The 20,548-nt window shown below is 40.4% G+C and overlaps 2 protein-coding genes across 2 annotated transcripts; one reads left to right on the plus strand and one right to left on the minus strand.

The window, feature by feature from the left end:
* Window positions 1-195: 195 nt before the first annotated feature.
* Window positions 196-6,173, minus strand: LOC146564045 (cytochrome P450 4B1-like). The gene is made up of 12 exons (XM_085291494.1): window positions 5,814-6,173; window positions 5,488-5,632; window positions 5,338-5,382; window positions 5,118-5,245; window positions 4,841-4,965; window positions 4,578-4,732; window positions 4,368-4,474; window positions 2,498-2,688; window positions 2,226-2,359; window positions 1,418-1,482; window positions 967-1,049; window positions 196-614 (listed from the first exon to the last, which is right to left on the minus strand). Exons 1-12 carry the CDS (start codon window positions 6,171-6,173, stop codon window positions 443-445), a joined length of 1,710 nt encoding a protein of 569 aa, XP_085147620.1. The 3' UTR covers window positions 196-442.
* Window positions 6,174-6,713: 540 nt separating this feature from the next.
* On the plus strand, window positions 6,714-8,927 carry LOC146564046 (uncharacterized). Its single transcript, XM_085290348.1, has 7 exons — window positions 6,714-7,218; window positions 7,339-7,677; window positions 7,792-8,073; window positions 8,151-8,342; window positions 8,425-8,535; window positions 8,660-8,700; window positions 8,809-8,927. Exons 1-7 carry the CDS (start codon window positions 7,080-7,082, stop codon window positions 8,917-8,919), a joined length of 1,215 nt encoding a protein of 404 aa, XP_085146474.1. The 5' UTR covers window positions 6,714-7,079; the 3' UTR covers window positions 8,920-8,927.
* Window positions 8,928-20,548: the final 11,621 nt, after the last annotated feature.

The raw sequence follows: 20,548 nt of genomic DNA on the forward strand, positions 1-20,548 counted from the left end.
AGAATGCTAATTTAATTTACAGCACAACACCAGTCCTCTTCCTCTATCTTAAAATAGAAATATTAAATGATGGAGTGTAAAACTGAGACAGAAGTTGTATTCACTAGAATTTTATCTACAGCTTTACACTGCACATGATGTCAGTGCAATGCCATTTACTACAAATCTGTTATGTACTATAAAACCCCCCCCCCCAATAAAACCCCCAACACAAATTCTATTACTTTCTGACAAAGTGCACAAGCTTCTCCTTTACTGTTTTAGTATAAAAAGCAGATTTTTTTCAACAAGTAATTTCTCCTAAAACATAAACTACACAACAGCGTTCATTAAATGACATGTGAAAGCTCAGTTATATAGTAGAAGTATTTCAAATCAACATAAAGTATTTACTTTCTAAATACAGTAATTTTCAGCAGTTCTTGCAGTTAGTGCACTTTAGCTAAGTCTCTAAAGGTTTGATCTTGATGTGGATGCCATTGAGTGAGCGGAGAACCAGTCGGGGGATGATCTTGGGTTTCATAGTGGGCTCCGCTATGAGCTGGTATCGCTTCAGTGTCAGAGCTGTCACCACTTTCATCTCATTCATAGCAAAGTTCTGACCGATGCAGTTTCTGAGGGAGGAAAATATTAAATGTAAGAAATATACAAGTGAATATTCTAAAGAACTGAAAAATGATGAAAATAGTTTGATCCTTCTGAGATTAGGACATGAGGAATATGAATAGTAGGGATGAGTATAGTATGTTATTTTTTAACATTCAGGGCCAAAGGTGCTTGCATTTTAAATGGGATCAATCTTAGATTACAGTGAGTTCACCCTTTCCCCTACTTGCTTTAGCCCATCATAAAACCAGTTTTTATTGTGTTGATGTAAATGGGGTCAGTGCTAAGTTACACATTCACATACTTGAGACTACTACAAGCAGTCTCTATACAGTGATATAGTTTCAGGTGAGGACAAACCTTGGCCCAGCTGAGAAGGGCACAAACGCATGAGGAGATCTCATGGCAATGTTCTCTGGTAGGAAACGCAGAGGGTCAAAGACCTAATGTAATACAGGACAAAGAAAGAGAGCAGTGTTATGTGTATTACTTATTTTCTGAACCTCATCGCCCTTACCACTTGCGCAGAGAAAACTGCATTCTGACACATAATAAAGTAAGTCATTAAACCAGCTTGAATCTGTCCTGAGGTCCACTTTGGCACCAGGGACCTACCCACCTCAGCAAATACAGCACTAGTAATTAATTTAATGCACCAGTTTCATGATTGCTTCTTCATTTATTTGATAAATTATATGCAGCCATATGAGCAGAGTGCTGACAAACTTCATAATTTTATTTCATCATAGATTCCTTTGATGATGTATTCCATGTAGTAAGTTGTGCTGGGAATAAAATTGTCTTTACTTACATTAGGGTTTTCCCAGACAGATGCATTCCTGTGAATTCCATACACACTTATTCCAACAACAGAACCTACATTTGAAAGAAATGTGTACTTAGTTTATTATTATTAAAAGATTATAGGGTGTGTGTAGCTGAACATTATTTTTCAAACAAAACAAGCATACACCATATCGAAAAATTTATTGTGACACAACTCATAATTCAAATGCAGGGGTTTTAAGTCCAGTTGGCACAGATACATAAAATCAAGCAGCTAGCCATGCAGCGTGATCAAGTGTAAGTGGTATTATTGCAAACTGGAAATGTTTAGGAAGTATAGCAACTCAGCCATGAAGTGCCAGACCATGTAAAGTTGCAGAGTTCATAAAAATCTCCAGCTCTCTGCTGACTCAGTTACTGCAGAGCTCTAAACCTCCTCTGGCATCAACATCAGTACAAAAATGGTGTGCATGGAGCTTTGTGGCTCATGGGTTCCTGTGGCTGAGCAGCTCCTGTAAACATAATGTGTAGGCGGCGGCGTACTTTATGCCCACGTTTTAGAGATCTATACTAGCTTATAGAAAAGATACTGTATGTGACAATACAATCAAATAATACCAGTGTGCCCTTGTAGAATAATAAAGTAATAAGTATTAAGTCAATATAGGTCCTTTATTGAATCGTAAAGAAAAGTAATCTATGTATCTAAAGAAAAACAACGTTGTTTAAGAGTTTGTGTTTACCATGTGGCATGAGAAATTTCCAAAAAGATTATTAAGTGAAGACATTTAATGTTTACTCTTTGATAATAACAACAGAGTAAAATCACTGACCTGCAGGCACTGTTCTCCCATCACAAAAGGTTACAGTTTTGGTGGTTTTTCTGGCAATTCCTGGTACAGGGGGGTAAAGGCGGAGAGCTTCTTTTATGCACATTGTAGTGTATGGGATTTTACTGAGATCCTCCCTTAAAATGAGACCAACATGCAGTTAGTGAAGTCAACTAATAAGAAATCTTGTTTATATGTCTCCTAATAAAGTTTTGGTACCACAGAATGGCACCAACTTGTTTCCCTATTGCAATGTTGTCCTTTCATAAGCCTACCACTCCATGGTTTCCTTGTCATGCAAGGCCTCCATAATCTCCTTCCTGCAAATCTTCTGATGTTCTGGGTTGCAGGCCAGACAGTAGAGGATGAAAGACAGGCCACTGGCTGTGGTGTCATGGCCCTCAAACATGAAGGTGTCCACTTCTGCCCGCATATCTTCATCTGACAGACCCTGCTGGTTCTCATCCTGACGTTGAAATAAAGGATATTTACAGTTGATAAAAGACAGAATGGACTACACTATACTCTAACTGGGCTTCTCAATAAAAGTGCTTTGTTACTTTTGCTGCTCAGGCTCATTATATTACTGCATCACCCGACTTCAACTCAGCTTTAGCTGGATAACATTCATCCTTATACAGATACCTTTATAAAATTGGGAATTTATTCAGCAGCCAAGTATCAAGGTCCGCTGTTCTTCTTAAGCCATATAAAGCACTAATTGTGTCACAGGCTGGGTCTCCGACCCAGCGCTCTGAGTTCTTTTTGTATTTTTCTCATTTTTGATATGTGATTAGGTTTTGTGTTATTTCCTATTTGCCTTTAGTTTGGGCAGTTATTGGTTATTGTTCCTGGGTTTTCTATGTTTTGGGGTTTTGTATTATTCATCACGTATTAGGTCTGTTAAGTTTGTGTTGTCATGTTTAGTTTTAGTGTTTCCTGTTTTATTCTGACAGTGTCATGTGTTCTTTGTTCATTGTATTTAACTTTCCTCTCCTGGTCCTGTCATTAGGTTTATGTCAGTCAGCTGTTCCCCCATGTGTCTCCACTTCCCCTGATCACCTCTTGTATGTATTTAAGCCCTTTGTTTTCTGCATGCCATTGTCGGGTCGTCTGTTTATTCTGCCCTAGTTCTAGCCTGGTTCTGTTTATTTTGACCTCAGTCTTAGTTATGGTTTTCGTCTGTTATTCATCATTAGTCTTAGTCATAGTATTTGCTGGTTATTTTCCATCACAGTCATAGTTTAGGTTTTGGTCTCAGTACCGTTTAGTGTTTTGTTTCTTAGTGTTTTGTCAGTTTACTTTGGTTTCCTGGTTTACTCCTGCCGTCATCTAATAAAGGATCACTTTTCTGCTCAAACTTTCAACTACTCGTCATCATCTGCTTTTGGGTCCTGTTTCCACACACATCGGCGCACCCCGCCGTGACAAATTGTTTGGCAAACACCTGCCATGCAGTTAATTATTGATTTTAATTTTTCCTGCCAAGGACAACAATTTGCTATGATATACTCATAAAGGAAGGATTCTTTCTATTCTTCCATTATCGCTTGATTATATTAATATTATACAGTTATTACACAATTATGTGTTTAAGTGATATAAATAAGATTTTTCAATTTGTGTGATTTTCAGTTAAAATGCACGAAAAAAAAAAAAAAATTTGATCATTTTATGCGTTTTAATGTGTTTAAAACTGAACCCATGTCACGAAAGCCAAGTCTACTAAAAGAATAAACATGCTAGCTGAGACAGCCCCTACAAGCTGCCGTTTAGAGAAGTTTTTGGGAAAGAAACTGGGCAAAACACTAACCAGTGTTGATCATTCTCTACACAAAAGAGATTTTGTATTCAGGTTGCTGCTCACGAGAATGAAAAGGCTGATCATCGTCTCTGTGTCAGAGGACATTAACATGCAGCTTGGCAACAGCATGCATCTTTGCTTATTTGCTGCATGCATATGCTATTTCAGCTTTAGGCCAGTACTTCAGATATCTGACACGATCTCAAGTTGGCACTTGCCTTATTTTCTGTATGACCTTTATGCAGGAAAACCCCAGTTTGTGACTTGCCTATACATTAAGCAAATCCTACAATGGGAAATGTGTTGAAGTAAGAGGCTGAAACTGATGACACATAACATACTCTTGCAAAGAGAAGGATGTCCAGAAAGTCCAAATATCTCTTTGCCTGTATTTGTCCAAGCTCCTTCTCTTCCTTTAGTGCTTCTCGCCTCTTTCTTATAACTTCCTCTTTAGAAAAGAATATAAAATGTAAGCATTTGTAGATCTGACACTATAATGTGAGGCTCACTGATTTTTGGCAACGGTTCAGATGAATCAAAGCAAAGCTTACCTGTATGACTGAGGGTCACCTGACGTGCTTTTCTGTATCTGAAACCATGTGGGCTAAGGTGGAAAATGAGGTCACTGTGGTACGGAAACATTCTGAGCCGAAGGTTAATTAGAAAACTGAGGTCATAAACTGCTTTGATGTATGCATTTGTTCCACTGAAATGACAAAGGAGGCAAACATTAAATGCAGATTTACAACAACCAAAGACTCAACATAAAACTGACACTGTAAATGACTCTTTAAAAAGATTCATCTGGGCTCACCCCTCTGTCTGACAGTTGCTGTAGCAGCTGAAGGCACACTTCATAATGCTGTCCAGTGTCATGAGGCTCATGTGTTTAAACAATTCAAAAGGCTCATTTGTGCTTGCATAACTTTCCCACTTATCCTGCCAACAATGAGAGAACAGATGTGATCTCTCTGCAGGATACAGACACTGCTCCTGCTTTACTTCTATGATATTTACTGACACGTGCTGACCAACACATCACGACTTTGATTTTATTTATCAATTATGCAACTAAATTGTCTTCAACGTACCAACATAGTCTCAGCAGACTCTGACATCAATTTTACGTATGGTTTCAAAACATCATAATGGAAACCTGGTGTTAAGAGCCTCCTGTGGCGGAACCACTTCTGACCTTCTGACACCAACAACCCATTTCCTGAAGAACATGTGCATGAGTGAGGAAAGCAGCAAAACAAACAACTCTGCACTTTAACAAAATGCTGTAGAAGGGAGAAAAATGAGCCTTACCAATCCAACCCTCAATAAACCGGTAGCCCAAATCATCTTTTGGTTCTGTTAGGAAACAAAACAAATAAAAATGGTGTTAGGGACTTTTAACTTTACTACACAGTTATAAATGTGCATCAACACAACAACTACGTAAAACATTTCTCACACCTGATGATGTCAGGATAGTTTTTGCATAATCTGGATGCTGAATATTGATGACACTGACAAAGGGGCCAAACCACATTGGGAAAACATATGAGTACTCCTGTCCCCATTTCACTACCTTGTCCATATCGGTCCCATCTTGTTTAAACTGAAAGAGAAAAAGTACAACTGAAACACATCACAGCAGGCAGACTTTACTCGTGTAAATTGTGTTGTTTGTCATCTGTGTGTGTCTCTGTTTGCAGAATGGTGTTCTCCAACATGGTGTGGTCAGCTTTACTGGACGGTTACACATGTTACAGCTGCTGCGAGTGTGTTGAGACAGTTACCTCCAGAACATGTCCAAACAGCCAGTGTGGCGGCGGCCCCGGAAAAGCTTGGAAGTTCCGCAGTGCTTCCCTTCTTTTCGCAAGTAGAATTGTTAATTTATACACCACGACAAAAACACAGAGCACAACAAAGACGTAATGCATGTGAGGCCAGCCCAGCTGAAACTCCGCGAAAGTTTTAGTTAGTTTCATCTCGCAGGTGCAAGTGTCTTCCGCCTCCGCGTGCAGGAAAACCTCCCCAGCAAAGCGCAAAAGGTGATCTGAGCTCACCTTTCTGATAAGAGCTGGAGGAAAAGCGATGTTTTCAGTGCTGTCTCCGGTAGGCGGGGAATCTGACACCCAATAAAACGCTGACTTCATGTCCTGACGGAACTGTCGGCGTTTTGAGCGCAGGAGTGCAACAGCAACATCATTACGGCGGAAAATGAGAACTGGGATGATGAAGATGCAAATATGGGAAAATTAGAGTATGTAATTAAAAAGTAGATTATGAAGAAGTGCGGTTATTTACAAATTCTATCAAAAATAACTTTGTTTGTTAACCGAAATAATTTCTGCTCATGTAAAGTGAACATCACACGCAAAAATGTAGGTTTTCCTTTTGGCTATTCTGTTTGCCTGTCAAACACTTGTTCCTTCATGTAGTTACTAAATACTTTGAGGTTATTTTAAGAATTATGAACACAATAAAAATCCATTTAATTGACTTATGATTAAAAAACCTTACAAGCAAGGAAATCTTGGACAACGCCTCTAACTTTACATTGTTACATTGTATGTATGTAATTTTTTGTAATCTGAATCAATAATCCAGAGTACGTATCATACTTAATTCCCAAAGTGTAATTGTGTCAGTTGTTGTACTTGGCAGCCAATAAGTTGGTTACAAGTGCTTTGTGTGCACATGAAGTCCAAACTCCAGTGAGTTTAACTGTACGATAAACTGTACAAACAGCTCAATCACAGTTTTGGTTCAACCCTCACAAACATTATCTCAGCATAAAATACAATGTGAGAACATATTTGGCATCTATATATTAAAAAAGAAACTGGTTTGCGATGCACATTTTGTGTCTTAACACCCATACTAAATGTAAGAAGCAAATCATATGCCAGACCACATCAGAAAAACAGTGTGGGTGACAACCTTGCTAAATTTCCTCTGTACTGGCTGTTGGACCACTTCCGATGTGTCAGGCTCATTTAAACTGTTAAGCTCAATCTAAAACCTTTTGCTGAGAGGCAGAGTTTGTGATCTGTGTTTTTATGAGCAGTAATGGTACAGCCAGGATGCTTCATGTTGGGTTTTATTTCTGCGGGGACAGGAATTTCTCCCATATGAAACAGAAAGGCTTCATTTTCATCTTTTTACTTGTTTGGAACTTCTCTACTTTCTCAGGAAACAGTGAGTATCTGATCAAATCATTACTTAACTAAATTCATTATTCAAATTGCTTAATTAAATACAATGTATTTAAAATACAGTTGATGAACTGACTGTTGAATGTTTTATATTTTTTTCAAGTGACTGTTAATTTAAATGAGCAACGTGATATTTTGCGAGTCGCAACACAACTTAATTTTTCGCTGGGATGTCGAGCTGTGATACCGTGTCAGCATTACATCCATCGATCAGACTCTTTCAAATGGTTTTACAAGAAGGACCATAGCAGTAAGCAGGTTCAGTTATTCTTCCAAGATAAGAGTGGAATGCAATATCATCAAATGTCCAATCCCAAATTGAGAATTGGATCCAATCATTCCTTGGTCATCAGCTCTTTTACCGAGGAGGATGAAGGTGTGTACTGGTGTGAAACTTGCCAAGAAACATGCCAAAAGTCCACTGACATCATAGTGAAGAAAGGTTTGTCCTGCTGTCATATTTTTTTCCGTTAAGGCAGAATCTTCCTGTGCTTATGTAAAGATTTTTACATTCGTCAAAGATGATTCTCACAATCCTTTACCTCTCTTTTTTCAGAGACGTGGAAAGACGTCAATGAGACAGTTTACATTGTTGCTGGCAGCAGTTTTCAGCACACATGTTCAAGTAAACTTGATAAAAGAAACTTTTGGACTTTTGAAGCAACGACTGCTGTTGGGAAATCAGAAGTAAGAGCAACAACAGACAATTTGACTTTCAACAAGTCTATATATATTGGAAATGTCAGAAGAGAAGATGCTGGGAAATATACCTGCTGGATGAGTAGCTGTGTCGGACACAGTATTAAGCGAGTCACTATCAATTTGTGTGTAGTTACAGGTGAGAAACTAACACACAAACATCATTGTTTCATGATAGAAGATAACCTGATGTAACCTTTTGATCTTTACTTACAGTATATGACAGTAAGGATTCATCTGCATCTTGCGCTGTGACGTGCGGCATGAAATCAAATAATCCAAACAGAACTTCAACTACATCTGTGCCTGTACATCCACACGGGTCCCTAAAGTGCAATATAGATTCAGTGTTTGATGGATACACCACAGTTGCTACCACTCACACATCATCATTTAGCACAAGAACAGGTGGGTGTTTAGCCATATGCTGTTTGTGAATCTTTTTCACCCGAATCAAAGAAATATTAATATTTAGCTTTTGGTTTAACAGGTTTTCAAAAAGAGCCTGAAGACTGGATCCCACTTATTTGTGGTATATCAGTATCATGTGTCATTTTAATGGCACTTACAATTTTTTGCTTCAAATCAAGATTACATTCAGGTAGGCTATGCAGCTGCGCCTCACTTCCACTTCCTGTGTACATTATTGTTTTTTTATTAAATGGTTTACTTGAAAAATTTTCCCCTCTGATTCTGAATATGCTTCTGCTTCTGTCTCACCAAAGCATTTCCTGTTCAAATTTGTTGCTGTGGCTTGAATAGCAGGGTAAGTGTCTGTGCTGACATCGAGGTGTATCCTAAAACCCTCATGCAGAAATGAAGTGTGTGCGTGTTGCTTTGTCTGGGTAATGAAATGTATTGCTTTTTACTGCAGGTGGAAGAAGAGTCTTCAGTGGTTTATTCATCAATTATCATCAGGACACCGGGCAAAAGAATTAATCACATGACCTCTAGTGATTGTGTTTATTGTGAAATAAAAGTATAGAGAAAAAAGTCCAGGATAAGTGCAGTCACTTTTATTTATATAGCACATTTTAAAACAATATGGATTGGTCCAAAGTGCTTTTCAGTTGACTGTTAAAATAGGTAAGGTCATTATCCTTGCTGTCATTTGATTTAGTAACTGATTCCTCAAATTACTTAAATTGTAACTTCACCCACACGCTTGTCAAGGGGAAAATCTGAAACCATGAGTCTTTTTTTCCAACAAAGGAATGATTTCTAATCGAATCTTTAACTTAACTTTTACCTAATTCTCTGAAGGCAGGGCGGGTGTTCTAAAGTACATGGATCGAGATAATTTTAATGAGAAGCTTTCAGTGTGATACAGATGTTATGTAACAACATTTTTTTGTTGTTGCTCAGTACAGAGGTGAGGTCCATTCATGAACTGCATGAAAGCACAGTTTCTGATTACCTTGCAGATCAAGTTAAGATAAAACAAATGTAGGTAAAGAAGTTCTTTAAAGTTGACATCAAAATGTTACGGCAATTAAATGCTGCTTTCACAAAGAGGAACTTTATTAGGTACATTAATTTACTCGAGCTCATCAATTGAAACAAATTTATAAACAATTTTTTTTGTTCTTAAAAGAAAAAAAATACTTTTTACGCTAAATTTATTTTACAGCTGTATTTTGTCTTGCAGTTTTAGGTTTTACATAATCACCATATAAAATATAACCGCAGTAAAAAAGCATCTAAGCAAAAGGTTGCATAAAGAAGGCTGTTAAAAGTGTTAAAACCCCAGCAGTACTACGTCTGCAGTGTTAATCAATAATGAGCATCAGTGATAGCAAAACAATAACACCCTGCAGACAAAAGGTTGTTGTACGATTATTACTGTGAGCAATATGTGTGTTCATACTTTGAGGACATTCTGCTGAGGATAGTCACTGAAAATAATATTTTGGATTATTTTATTTGTTAAAGTGTTTTATTCAAAGTAAAGTATACAAAAAAAGTGAAAACAATAGAAAAATAGTCTTAAGAAATAAACCAAAACTCACTAAATGTGTTGTTTAAAAAAGCAACAGACATTAAAGAAAATAAAGGAAATGTTTTAATTTTTGGTGTTTAGTCAAAGATGGAAACAAAGAGGAGGCTGTGGTGAAAATGACTGTGAGTCAAATGTGTTGTACTGTACTGTTTTACTTATATTTGACCTATGTCACTAATACCACCCACATCATAAAAACAAAAACTCAGACACAGAAACTAATAAAATGTAAACTTAACATTTAACAATTAAAAACCAAACTGAAATCAGAAAATCCACCCTGAAAACTAAAATAACATCAAATTGAAAGGTGGAAAATCCTAAACTAAAATAACAATGGCAGTGTTAATAGCAGTCATCTCCGCATAGCCTAAATTGAAAACAATTTGAGTACCTCACCCACTTTTTTTATACACAACACCAACCCACAGAGTCAGACAGGACATGACACACAGGACAAACCACTACATCACGATCTGTCATTGGTGGCGGTGTGCACAGCTCTAATGAAAACAAACCCAAATAAGGCAGCTGGCCCAAATAATATCCCCAGGCATGCAATGGCGTGTCCAGCGGGGTGGCCTGGGGGGGCACAGGCCACCCCCCAAACCAGACTGGCCACCCCAGGTGCCACCCCAAAGGCAAAACAATAAAATTCAATCAAATATCAAATGTCCGATTATGTTTTCACGGTGACGCTCAGATATCCGAGTGTAAGTGAATGCAGCATCGCTTCTGCGCTATGCGCATCACGTTAGCAAAGGTAGGAGAGCCAAGCGCGAAAGATGGCACTGCAGGAAACAATTTTTCGGTGAAAGAAAATGAGGACAGAATAAATGTCCCGGTAAGTAATATCAAGTTTGTTGAGTTTAGTAAACTTCGGTGAAATTAGAATACCAAGGAAAAAAATAACACTTAAAGAATTATTGCAGCTGTGGAATATTTCAGACAGTATGCTACTGAGGGCAGCTAACATAAGAGTTATGCGTTATAAGATATAATCTAAGTCGTAACATTGCTGTATGGAGCTGCAGATTTGGTTGCAGGTTAACATAGCTGGACTGGCCATCGGGCATACCGGGCATATCCCCAGTGACTTATTTTTTATTTTTTTTGTAATGGCATGAACAATGAGAGGTGGTGGATTGGCCAGATGCAGGTCGATGTGTAGAAATAACTCCGTTGTTTGGTGGTGGCTATGACGGAGCTTCCACAGAGGCAACAGGTGGATGAGGGAAGGGGAGGCAGGAGGAGAGACCCGAAGCAGCCACCAGTCCGAGTGTCAGGTGAACTGAACTTCAGGTAAGAAGTTATGACCTGCAGTCTATCTGGGTCAGATATAAACCAAGTTTAGGTGGAGTTTATTTTCATGTTGCTGACTTTTTACTGTCAGTTGCAATAACTCATACTGCGTTCTAGCCAGTTTGATGGAGTTTTTATACAGCTGGGTGGGTGCTATGATGTTACTGATAGTGAACTTTATTTTATTCATAAGGTTAGTAGAGTTGCCAACGGCTCCTTAAAAAAATGGAATGGTCCCTCATTCAGAGAAAATATTACACGTTTCGTATTGAGCTGAGAAGAGACGCAGTTTGTCCCGGACTTTAGCTAGAATGGAAAAAAGGCACAAAGCTGGATTTATTCTGTCTTTATGCTGCACAGCTGCCTCTTCTCTCATTCTCTCCCCCTCCCTCTCCTGTTGCTACTTCAGTCATGAAACTGATCAATGATCAGCTGATCGGCTTTTCTCTCTTGTTTATCGCCCACTTTGCGCCAGAAAGAGGAAACCAGCAGATGTTGCGCTAAACAACAGCAGCACGTTTAAGCTTGATCGGCTGTTGTTAGAATTTATTTAATATTAATTTCTAGTATCAGCTGATGTTTGCTGGAGCCACAGCTGTAAAGCTGCTGGTCATGATGTCTGTTTGGATATGTGGTGAGAGGGAAACATGAAGATGAAACCAGGAGATGTCCTTACTGAACCATCAGAGCTGAACAGGTGATGGAGAAACAGGTTTACCTTTTAGGTGACATGAATGAGTTGAAGGGAAGTTATGAACTGTTTCTGAGAGACAAATAACACCAGGATCCTTTTTTATGTAGCAGACAGCTGGTAACTGTGCAGGGGCGGGTCTAGCAAAGTTTTGCCAGGGGGCCAGGTAGGGCATTAACAGGGAAAGGTGGGCACAAAGAAATACTTTTCTTTCTTATTCTCATTTAAAATACCTAGTTTTTATTAAATAATTATCTAAATCTTACAACCAAAGTTTTTATCTGACGTAAAATGTATAGAAATCATACATATACCAACAAGACTGTACATCACTGTCACAACAGGGTTTGTTTTCAGTCAAAGTCTTTATGGCTTTACTACCTGGTGGGTCGGTCTGTAGTAAAAATGCCCAATTTTTTTGTCCCAGTCCAGCCCTGCAGGTTAATACTAGCAGTGTCACCATGCCAGCTGACTGTATTTTATCATCAGCCAGTGTTGTTCTTTATCAATATTACCAAAGTTTACCATAAGGCAGCATAGAAAGTATTTACTTGCTTTCAGGTTTCATTCAAATGTTAGTCTTTTCAGTTGTTTCCCCACTTTTTTCCTGTTTCAAAATCAAACACCAGTTTGTGAGAAGATTATCTTCTTTTTTTAACAGGCAGATAAAGTTTTGCATTGGCATTGGCTAATTTGTCAATTGTTTGTTACAAATGTTCGTATTTTAATTTTCAAAAATGTTTTTGCCCAAAACATATGTGCACTATATGTCAGTAAAAATACTATGCAAATATTGTTGTCCTTGACTGCTGAGTAAACACTGACAAAGCACTGATTGTATCTCTTGTACTTTATCAACGCAGTATCTAAAAACTTTGCACCGTAGTGGTTAAAATCTCATTCTAATAAGAGTTAAAAGTGCATTTGGTTATTAGGTTTATAGGATTATTGAATTATGGTTAAGGGTTGGTAGAATTTTTTTTTAAAACATTATCTGCCAATTAAATCTGCCACCCTTCTCCAAATCTGTGCCCCTACCTGGCCCCCCCAACAAAAATTTTCTAGACACGCCACTGCAGGCATGCACTCAGGGTCTGCTCATCAGAGCTGGATGGTGTATTCATAGACATGCAATCTGCCCATCCTTTAAGTCCATTACCAGTGTGCCCCTCTCTAAGAAACATACTGGTAGTGGATTTAAACGACTATCATCCTTTTGGACTCACACCAATCGTGATGAAGTATTTAGAAAGGATCAAAAAGACTGTCCTGGCTACCATGGACTCTTTACTTTATGCATGTGCGTGTAACACCACAGTGCATCAGTCTACTAGTGAGTCACCATTTGCTCTGATGTTTGGCTGAGATCCCCAGCTACCTGTTGAGTTTTTGTTGGGTAGGATTCAGGAGCCTGTGGTTGGTAGCACCCATCATTGGATTGCAGAGCATCAGACTCGGCTATGTCATGCTTTTGAACATGCTAATAAACGCTTGGAGGCTGCAGCTAATTGGCGTGTGACATGTCACAACCAGCATGTGAGGGATGCTCCCCTGCAAGAAGGTCAGTTGACTTACCTTAAAGAGGTTGGGCTTAGAGGCCGTCATAAAATTTAGGATGTCTGGAGTTCAGTGGTGTATCAAGTGCTACAGGTCCCAGACCAAAATGGATCAGTTTACACTGTTACTCTGTCGGATAACCTTAGTCACGTGAAACATGTCCACCGTTCACTACTAAAGAATAAGGTGGAGTATGTGACTACTTGTCCTCCCAGTGCTCCAATCCAACTATTAGAAACTATGCAAGGTGGTGAGTGGTTTTTATTGATTTATGAACCTACTCCAGCCCCAAGCAATTGCCAACAAAGACAGGAGACCCCTACTTCCTGCATACCAAGTGAGCCAAAACCCTCAACATCCTCTGTGGTGCTGGTCTGCACCGATCAGCTGCCAGTTACGGCTGGTGTTCAAAATAATATTGCTTCTTCACATAGGACTACTCGTGCTAATGCTGGGACGCACTCGAATCGGCATCATCTGCCCCAGGCAATAGGAAGTAGAACAACAGGGGCTGTGAACTCCCAGGCACCTGTGCCTAATATATCTACCCTGTTTAGACCTCAGCAGTGAGTGTCAATCGTTGGGATGACGATTCAAACCCCAGGGGTAGATTGTAGTGGGTTACATTTGGTGGATGTTGGTTCATACATGGTGTCTGTGAATGCAGCATGAACTTTCACCCCTCCGTTTGCTGTTAATCAGATGTTGGTTATGAGGGACATCAGTGGTCTATTCTTGAGCTCTCGCAACTTGCACTCATTACTGTTCAAGGTGGCAAAGCTCACAGGCTGTTAGGTATTAGAGACTGGATTCATTTCCCGTGACAATTGATGAATTTGTGTAACTATTAAAGGGTGGTAAGTGGGATCCTCATGGGTTATCTACAATTTAGTGTATGGTAGGGTGGACCCCAGATGACTTTTTTTCAATTCAATTCAATTCAATTCAATTTTTTTTTACATAGCGCCAAATCACAACAAAAGTCGCCTCAAGGCGCTTCATAGGTACAGAGAAAAACCCAACAATCATATGACCCCCAATGAGCAGGCACTATGGCGACAGTGGAAAGCAAAAACTCCCTTTTAACAGAAAGAAACCTCCGGCAGAACCAGGCTCAGGGAGGGGCCTGAGCCTGGGTCTGCTGCGACCGGTTGGGGTGAGAGAAGGAAAACAGGATAAAAGACATGCTGTGGAAGAGAGACAGAGGTTAATAACAGATATGATTCAATGCAGAGAGGTCTATTTACACATACTGAGTGAGAAAGGTGACTGGAAAGGAAAAACTCAATGCATCATGGGAATCCCCGGCAGCCAACATCTATTGCAGCATAACTAAGGGAGGATTCAGGGTCACCTATATGCTTTAGCAAAAAGGAAAGTTTTAAGCCTAATCTTGAAAGTAGAGATAGTGTCTGTCTCCTGAATCCAAATTGGAAGCTGGTTTCACAGAAGAAGGGCCTGAAAACTGAAGGCTCTCCCTCCTATTCTACTTTTAAATACTCTAGGAACAACAAGCAGGCCTGCAGTGTGAGAGCGAAGGGTACTACAAGGTCATTAAGATAAGATGGGGCCTGATTATTTAAGACCTTGTATGTGAGGGGCAGGATTTTGAATTCAATTCTGGATTTAACAGGAAGCCAATGAAGGGAAGCCAAAACAGGAGAAATCTGCTCTCTCTTTCTAGTCCCTGTCAGGACTCTTGCTGCATCATTTTGGATTAGCTGAAGGCTTTTCAGTGAGTTTTTAGGACTTCCTGATAATAATGAATTACAGTAGTCCAGGCTGGAAGTAATAAATGCATGAACTAGTTTTTCAGCATCACTCTGAGACAGGATATTTCTAATTTTAGAGATGTTGCGTAAATGGAAGAAAGCAGTCTTACATATTGGTTTAATATGTGCGTTGAAGGACCTGATGATGACCTCTTTATAACCAGAGGTGGGTCGAGTATCCAAAAATTGTACTCAAGTAAGAGTAGCATTACTTTAAAATATTATTACTCAAGTAAAAGTGAAAAGTAATCGTCAACAAAGTTACTTAAGTAAGAGTAAAAAAGTACTTGGCGAAAATCAAGTGTTTTAGGTACAGTAGCAGGGCTGCCCTGCTACCTAAAAAGGTTTTTTTTCTGCTCTACACTTTGAGTAGTTTTGTCCTTACTTTTGCTTGTTAATAACAAGCCTGTGGGCTTTTGTAACTGGTACAACATTTGCACTAGCTACTGTAATCTCTCCTGGGGTGTAACCCCCTCCCCGGGTGGCATTATCAACACCATTTAGTCACATTTACCGGTATTCTGCCTTCACACCACCACACATGCATACAGAATCAGTCCAATCATCTGTGAAAATGCTGTGAAATGACTGAAGCTGCATTTAATGCTGTCAGACTATCTGAGAAGCTGCTGTTACTCAGACTCACACCCTTTCTCTGTAACTGAGCTCTGAACTTCCTGTAAGATAGACCCCACTCAGTCAGAGTTGAAAACCAGACATCAAACATCAGAACTGTGAGCATTGGTATTACTCAGGGGCACGTGCTGAGTACACTGCCACATGCTGTCTTCACATATGAGTGTGTGTGTCACACAGTGGAAATTTGCATTTATCTTGTATATTGTTTTTATTCTGATTTTTAGTGTTTATTTATGAGTGTTTTATTTGCATGGTTTTATTCTGTTTCTATTGCATGGTTTTTAGTGTTTTATGTGACATGGTTGTTATCCACTGTGGACTGGCTGCACATGGGACAAATTAGCTGATAGGGACCACCTGCTGAGGCAGGGGTGTGTCCAGAGGTGGCCTATCAGCTGTGTAAAGACCTTTTAAAAACAGGCTAGCTGGGCACTGAAAGAGAGAGGCCCCAGACTGGAAGGTTAATGCGAGATGGCCAGTGTGATGCGGCGACCAAGTCCTGACCTCATGGAACGGCAACAGTAAGAGACAACGCGTGTGATTGGCAGCAGGGCAGAGGTTTACTTCTGCCTGCATTTGTGAGTAGGGTCTCTACTGTTGTTTACTGGGTGCAGCTGGATTGGGAGAGGGTCACCATGGCCATGAGCCAGGGCCGCTTCTGGGACCATTGTTCTGGCCCCTATTTGTTATGTTGCAGGACACCGACGCAAGGGGAGCTGTGGCGGTGGTCGCATCATGGATTCGGGTGCAGAACGCAAGCCGGGCTGGGAAGTGATGGGCCAGCGGAAGGACAAGAAGATGGGTGGCTCTTTCTTGTCTGCTGAAGACGGGGCTGGCGTGGACTCTGCTCTAAAGGAGGAATTCCTGGCCTGCTGATGGACCCATAATGAACATGTGGCCTCATGTGATTCATTACGAAGATATGGTGGGTCATTGAGTTACGTTTTTGACGAATTTGATGTAAGGTTGTATTTTTTCTACAATTTCAATATTTTTTTTCACTCCTTTAGAATGTTGAAAATACTATTAAAGGAAAGCAAAACGTACTTTTCTGTCAAAACACAGGGCTGATTTCTATCATGAAATCATATAATACAAGTGTATTACTGACAGCAACCTTTTCATTCCATATATTAGACCAGCATCATATGAACTAAAGTGTCCTGCATTTTTCCCAACAAGCCACTAGGTGTTGGGTTGTGCACAAAGGTCAGCATTTTCGGTGACACTGGCACTTGCAGAAATTATTGCTATATATGTGGCATCACATGAAAGTGGAGCTTCAAGCTTCTAAATGTTCACATGTCGCTGATAAGCTATTTGCCCTGTCCAAACAGTATTCTGAACATATGTGCTCTTTGGCTTTTTCAAGTATATTACTTTAAAATGGTTTGCTGCCCTCACAGGTGTACTCTCACAGTTTTGTTCTGCTGGGCATTTAAATGAACTTTTGTGGCCAAGTTTGTGGCTAAATTGGCCAAGTTTCGGTGGACCATCAAATTGTGTTACATCTTATATTGTATAGTGGTTTGGATTTTTCTTTTTCAAATATGAACAGAACAGACGTAGTAGTAATTGAGAGGAGCTGTTTGGTGATTTGTAGCAAAGGTTCCTAGCTGGAATTGCAGATTAAATGCTGTGGTCTCAGCGCAGCATGCATTCTGACCACAAGGCTGCCACATAACATTGTTGTTTCTTTTTGATGTGGTGCCTGGTCTGACATCGGCCAAAAAGTTAAACCAGTTGGCTTGAGTTTATTTCTTTATATGGTAGCGGCAGAAGATGCAATGCATTTTAGGAGTTTTCACAGGAAATTCAAGTGATCAGTTATTAGGATCTTAAATCAGCGAAAGGTTGGCAATCTGAGATAAAAGAAAGAGGACGTCATTTCATTTTTATCCAACCTGTGTTGGTGACTTTTTGTCGTTGTGGGTGTGTGGATTTTCTGGGTGGATTTTGTAATATAACTGTAAATAAAAGAGTACTTTTGTCTCGTGAGCCTTTCTGGCCCTTCTTGATACTTTCACCCATCGTGCATGAATTGCAGAAGGGGATTATAGCGTGTCTTTGTGACACTTCTGCACATGTTTTAACGACTCTTGTTGTGAAATTGCTGAAGCACCTGGCCTGTCTAACAGCAGAGATAGGCAGTGAAACTGAAGTCGGGACTTAAGTGCAGCGGTCTCGCCCCACATATTCACTATCTCTGCCTTCTTAAAGCAAGATGGTGAATCAGATTTCTGGTTTGCAGAAGCATGTACACATGCTGTCTAACAGGCCTGCAGGAGACTGGCGCACAGTGTACAAAGGCGCACAAAGGTGTAAATAAAAATGGAAACCTTTTCACTTGCATTGAATGATAAGTGAATGATAACAGCATACTTATCTGGCTTCATCATGTGTTTTTGTCTTTTTTCGGGGCCAAGGAACACAAGGAAAGGACATTAGCCCAGTGGAAATCTGTGCTTCGCCAAGTTTGAGATCTTTGGTTCCACCTGCTGTGTCTTTGTGCGACACGGAAAAAGTGAACGGATGGTCTCGACATGCATGGTTCCCACCATGAAGCATGGATGAGGACGTGTGATGGTGTGGGAGGTGTTTTGCTGGTGACACTGTTGGGAATTTATTCAAAACTGGAGTCACACTGAACCATCATGGCTAACACAGCATTTTACAGCGACATGCATCCCATCCGGTTTGAGTTTAGTTGGAGCGTCATTTACAGGACAATGATCCCAAACACACCTCCAGGCTGTGTGAGGGCTAACTGGCAAAAAAGGAGAGTGGAGTGCTGTGCCAGATGGCCTGGCCTCTACGGTCACCTGACCTAAGCCCAATGGAGATGTTTTGGGATGAGGTGGACCGCAGAGTGCTCAGCAAAAGGGCCAACAAGTGCTCAGTATCTCTGGGAACTCCTTCAAGACTTTTGGAAAACCATTTCAGATGATGACCTCATAAAGGACCTTGGACCACTGGCCAACACTCCAGTCCTTCTTCTACTTGGCCCAGTTGAGACACTTCTGACTTTGGCTCAGGCTCATAAGGGGTTTGACCCGAGGAACCCAACAGTTGTAGCCCATCTCCCAGATGCGCCTGAATGTGGTGGTTTTTGGAGCTGTGACTCCTGCCTCATTCCAGTCTTTCTGGATCTCTGCCAGATTCTTGAATTTCCTCTGGCTGATAATCCACTGAAGGCCATGGTCATCTTGGTCATTTTGCCTGTCCACTAGACTTTCCATTGATATGCTTGGACACAGCACTCTGTGAGCAGCCAGCCTCCTTAGCTATGAACTTTTGTGGCTTACCCATCCAATGGAGGGTATCAATGATTCTCTTCTGGCCAGTTGTGAAGTCTGCAGTCTTCCCCATATTGAATCTAACTGGGGCAATTGAACCAAATTGAAGCAATTTGATGACACCTGGGAAAACCTGTAAAATTTGGGCTGATGTCTTCACAGTATTCTAATTCCTGATTTTGTGGGTTTTATGAACTGGATGCCCAAATTACATACAAAGAAACAACTACAGTGGGGCAAAAAAGTATTTAGTCAGCCACCGATTGTGCAAGTTCCCCCACTTAAAATGATGACAGAGGTCAGTAATTTGCACCAGAGGTACACTTCAACTGTGAGAGACAGAATGTGAAAAAAAAATCCATGAATTCACATGGTAGGATTTGTAAAGAATTTATTCGTAAATCAGGGTGGAAAATAAGTATTTGGTCACCTCAAACAAGGAAAATCTCTGGCTCTCACAGACCTGTAACGTCTTCTGTAAGAAGCTTTTCTGTCCCCCACTCGTTACCTGTATGAATGGCACCTGTTTGAACTCATCATCTGTATAAAAGACACCTGTCCACAGCCTCAAACAGTCAGACTCCAAACTCCGCCATGGCCAAGACCAAAGAGCTTTCGAAGGACACCAGGAAAAGTATTGTAGACCTGCACCAGACTGGGAAGAGTGAATCTACAATAGGCAAGCAGCTTGGTGTGAAAAAATCAACTGTGGGAGCAATCATCAGAAAATGGAAGACATACAAGACCACTGATAATCTCCCTCGATCTGGGGCTCCACGCAAGATCTCATCCCGTGGGGTCAAAATGATCATGAGAACGGTGAGCAAAGATCCCAGAACCACACGGGGGGACCTGGTGAATGACCTGCAGAGAGCTGGGACCAAAGTAACAAAGGTCACCATCAGTAACACACTACAACGGCAGGGAATCAAATCCCGCACTGTCAGACGTGTTCCGCTGCTGAAGCCAGTGCATGTCCAGGCCCGTCTGAAGTTTGCCAGAGAGCACATGGATGATACAGCAGAGGATTGGGAGAATGTCATGTGGTCAGATGAAACCAAAGTAGAACTTTTTGGTATAAACTCAACTCGTCGTGTTTGGAGGAAGAAGAATACTGAGTTGCATCCCAAGAACACCATACCTACTGTGAAGCATGGGGGTGGAAACATCATGCTATGGGGCTGTTTTTCTGCCAAGGAGACAGGACGACTGATCCGTGTTAAGGACAGAATGAATGGGGCCATGTATCGTGAGATTTTGAGCCAGAACCTCCTTCCATCAGTGAGAACTTTGAAGATGAAACGAGGCTGGGTCTTCCAACATGACAATGATCCAAAACACACCGCCCGGGCAACAAA

The sequence above is a fragment of the Mchenga conophoros genome, linkage group LG11 (genome assembly GCF_057382185.1).
Source record: "Mchenga conophoros isolate Kocher_MC1m ecotype Shallow Benthic linkage group LG11, M_conophoros_male_GT1.1, whole genome shotgun sequence".
Taxonomy (NCBI): Eukaryota; Metazoa; Chordata; class Actinopteri; order Cichliformes; family Cichlidae; genus Mchenga; species Mchenga conophoros.

Bases quoted from the DNA above. Each gene is read 5' to 3' on its own strand.
- LOC146564045 (XM_085291494.1), bottom strand. From the start codon at position 6,173: ATGAAGTCAGCGTTTTATTGGGTGTCAGATTCCCCGCCTACCGGAGAC. The intron at 2,360-2,497 runs GTAGGCTTATGA...TCTCATTTTAAG, and splicing joins GACAAGGAAACCATGGAGTG to GGAGGATCTCAGTAAAATCC. The intron at 1,483-2,225 runs GTCAGTGATTTT...TTTCAAATGTAG, and splicing joins TGGGAGAACAGTGCCTGCAG to GTTCTGTTGTTGGAATAAGT.
- LOC146564046 (XM_085290348.1), top strand. From the start codon at position 7,080: ATGAGCAGTAATGGTACAGCCAGGATGCTTCATGTTGGGTTTTATTTC. The intron at 7,678-7,791 runs GTTTGTCCTGCT...CTCTTTTTTCAG, and splicing joins TGACATCATAGTGAAGAAAG to AGACGTGGAAAGACGTCAAT. The intron at 8,074-8,150 runs GTGAGAAACTAA...CTTTACTTACAG, and splicing joins CAATTTGTGTGTAGTTACAG to TATATGACAGTAAGGATTCA.